We start from the raw sequence: 3,140 nt of genomic DNA, 5'->3' as shown, positions 1-3,140 counted from the left end.
GCCACCACGTCTGGCTAATTGTTGTATTTTTAGTAGAGATGGAGTTTCACCATGTTGGCCAAGCTGGTCTCGAACTCCTGACCTCAAGTGATCTGCCCTCTTCGGCCTCCCAAAGTGCTGGGATTACAGGCGTGAGCCACCACACCCAGCCAGACATATGAAATTGACATTCAAGAACAGCCATTTGCAGGGCCCAGCCCTAGGCAGGCACGAGCTTGTTGTGTGCCCCCCACTGAGCCCTTGTTGGCGTAGGTGGCCCATATCTCCTTGTTGAAGGGGGAGCGAGTGCTCCATTGCCTTATAGATAACTAGAGGGCCTTCCTCGGGGATCTGTGGTCAAGGCTGACCCAATGAGGCTGTCCCAGCCAGCTGGCCCTCGCATCTGGCTGGATCTAGTGCATGAAGCTCTCAGCGCTTGCCTGCTGGGCGAGGGTGTCTCCCCCAGCTTGGGTGCCAACATTAGACACTGCAAAGGAGCTGTTCTGCACACATCCTTTAGGTAGTGTTATAAGAAAGTAAGTTCTAGGCCAGTCACAGTGGCTCACGCCTGCAATCCCAGCACTTTGGGAGGCCACGGTGAGAGAATTGCTTGAGCCCAGGAGTTCGAGACCAGTCCTGGCAACATAGAGAGACCTTGTCTCTGCAAAAAATTAAAAAATCAGTTGAGTGTGGAGGCGCCCATCTGTAGTCCCAGCTACTCCAGAGGCTGAGATGGGAGGATCACTTGAGCCTGGGAGGTCAAGGGTGCAGTGAGCTGTGGTTGCACCATGGCACCCCAGCCTAGGCAACAGAGTGAAACCCTGTCTCTAAGGAAAAAAAAAGAAGAAAATTCTTCAGTCTTGTTCTTGGCCAACACTTGCCACGGCTGACATGACTTGTTATGTCTTCTCTGGTTGGATTCATCCCTTCATTCATATGCTTAATCCTTGGAGAAAACCAGGAGATCGGTGCCTTACGTTGTTTGCTTGAAATGTCATGGCCCCATGTCACCCAGAGTGGTAAGACATAATTGTGTGTTAGGAATACACCACGCCATGTATCACTGTGAATACAGAAGGGGGCTAACAGGAGCAAGAGGAGGCTACTGCCTCACAGGGTCAGCCTCCTGGCTCCTGCCAAGACCCTTTAAAAGGTCTGATATGCCAATGATGGTTTAACAGGACTTTGAGGCACCGCCCCCTCCTGTATTTGTGATGCTGCACAGCATTCGGCGGTCCGAATCTCCTGGCTGGCTGTACTTACTACCGTTTTTCATGTTTTTCTCCAGGCTGGAAGACCATCACACACCTCCCCAGACAGCCCAACACCCCACAAACAGCCACCCGCAGGCCTTGCCAAACCTTCATGAGGCTGTCTACAGGGAGGGCAAGCCCAGCACCCCGGAGTCCCGCGTCTCCTCTTCATGTAAGAACACAGGCAGCACGTCGGGTCAGTTCTGAAACTGTGATGTCTAGAACCCATGCGAAACAGCAGCAGGAGTGGCAGACGCACACCTGCTCCCGGGAAGCCCTCTGGTCTCAGCCACAGCCCTGTGTCACAGAGGCTCATGGGATTCCCAGCCCACAGCCAGACCCACGCTGGGCTGGTCCTCTGCGTCCCCTTCTCGGAGCACTGCCTGCTGTCCCGTCTGGGAGCTCCTGGGGCAAGATTTCTGACTGGTGAAAGCCGGCTTTAATATGAAACTTCAGAGGAGAAATCCCAGGCTGATGTAGCTCAGAATCCCTGGTTCTGGTAGCTCAGATTCTCGTGCAGAGGAGGCCAGCCGCCTGCTGGAAGGCTGGACCGAGGCAGAAATGTGCAACTAAAAGCACAAACAACTCTGGGATCCAAACACGTTTGAAACTTCCAGCTGAGTTAACCAGAGGCTGATGGGAGATAAAAGTATTTTTTTAGATGCCAGAAAAAATATATATGCTTTGAATCAGAAATGTACAAAGTATTTTTTTTTAATTTTTGAAAGGAAATTAAAAGGATTATGAGCAGTTCAGATAAGACTCTAATTTCCATTTGAGTAGGAAAAACAACAGAGGAACGGGTTGGATTCCTGTCTGAGAAACATCTGAGAACTTGCATCTGCTCACAATTGGATTCAGACGCTTCCAGACCCAGGTGCAGAGCGGTAGCCAGTGACGAGTCAGCAGTGGCTGGGTTATGTGGGACCCTGGGTCTCTTGGTGGTGAGCAGTTTCAGAGGTTTTGCCAGCATTGATCATCAGTTATTTTGCCCGTGCTTTACTAGAGCTGTCAATATTCGTGTGCTCTCTAAAGGTGAGCAGCTTAGTAATTTCTCCAGAGATTTCTGCTGTCAGGGTGGAGGTCTTAGGGGGCGTCTAACAAGTTTTGCCAGTTTGACTGAATGCCATTGAGTTAAAACTGATTTCAAATTCTTAGGCCTGGACTTCCTAAAAGGCTCCACAGTACATTCAGGGTAACGTAGGGGTAACATCCTTGCTTTACCAAAATGACCACTAAGAGGCCCTTTATTTTTGCACTGATTGGACGTGCCTTTGGGAAGCTGCCATGCTGTTACCTGCAGAGCGGAGGCACTTGAGGTTGGCATGGATGGAAAAGGCCAAGGAGCGGCTGCTGCAGTGTTCACGTTATTGTTCTTTTCAAGAGCGGTTTACTTGAGCCCTGACAAAGTCTGGGCCCAGGCACATTCCGGGTCCTTGCATGAACAGGGTGGGCACCCACCAGGAGACTCAGCCTTGGTGGTCATGGGTGGTTGCCAGTGCTGCTTCCTAGGGAGGCAGCAGCTGCCCACCAGCACCCCCAGTTGGACCAGCTGGAGCCAGAGCAGTGCTCTTCCCAAATCCTGCTGTCGATGCCCCCATTAACCTGCCCCAAATGCTGAGACTGTGTTCTGAGTGTCCCTCCTTCAGGCCTGCTCCTATTGGCTCAGCCTGGCTGGGACCCAGGACACTGACCCCCCGCCCTGCTCTTCTCCACTTGCCAGAGACCAGGAATAGTCGCTACCCTCCCTGGTCCTGCCAGGCCCGCTCTGAGCCTCAGGCCAACACCCCTAGTCCTCCTTCTATTTTATTTTATTTTATTTTACTTTATTTTATTTTATTTTATTTTACTTTATTTTATTTTATTTTGAGACAAGGTCTCACTCTGTCCCCCAGGCTGGCGTGCAGT

General features: G+C 51.3%; 1 protein-coding gene across 1 annotated transcript in view; it reads left to right on the top strand.

Annotated features, from left to right (window-relative positions):
• ARMC9 (armadillo repeat containing 9) overlaps positions 1-3,140 on the top strand; it is a 218,680-nt gene that overhangs the window by 199,266 nt on the left and 16,274 nt on the right. The window contains exon 22 of the mRNA XM_011998077.1: positions 1,268-1,404. Coding sequence (XP_011853467.1) covers positions 1,268-1,404 — 137 coding nt within the window. The remainder of the gene's footprint in view (positions 1-1,267; positions 1,405-3,140) is intronic.

The sequence above is a fragment of the Mandrillus leucophaeus genome, unplaced genomic scaffold, assembly GCF_000951045.1.
Source record: "Mandrillus leucophaeus isolate KB7577 unplaced genomic scaffold, Mleu.le_1.0 Scaffold555, whole genome shotgun sequence".
NCBI lineage: Eukaryota > Metazoa > Chordata > Mammalia > Primates > Cercopithecidae > Mandrillus > Mandrillus leucophaeus.
Note: the sequence above shows the minus strand (reverse complement) of the source record. Positions and strands in the feature narration are given on the sequence as shown.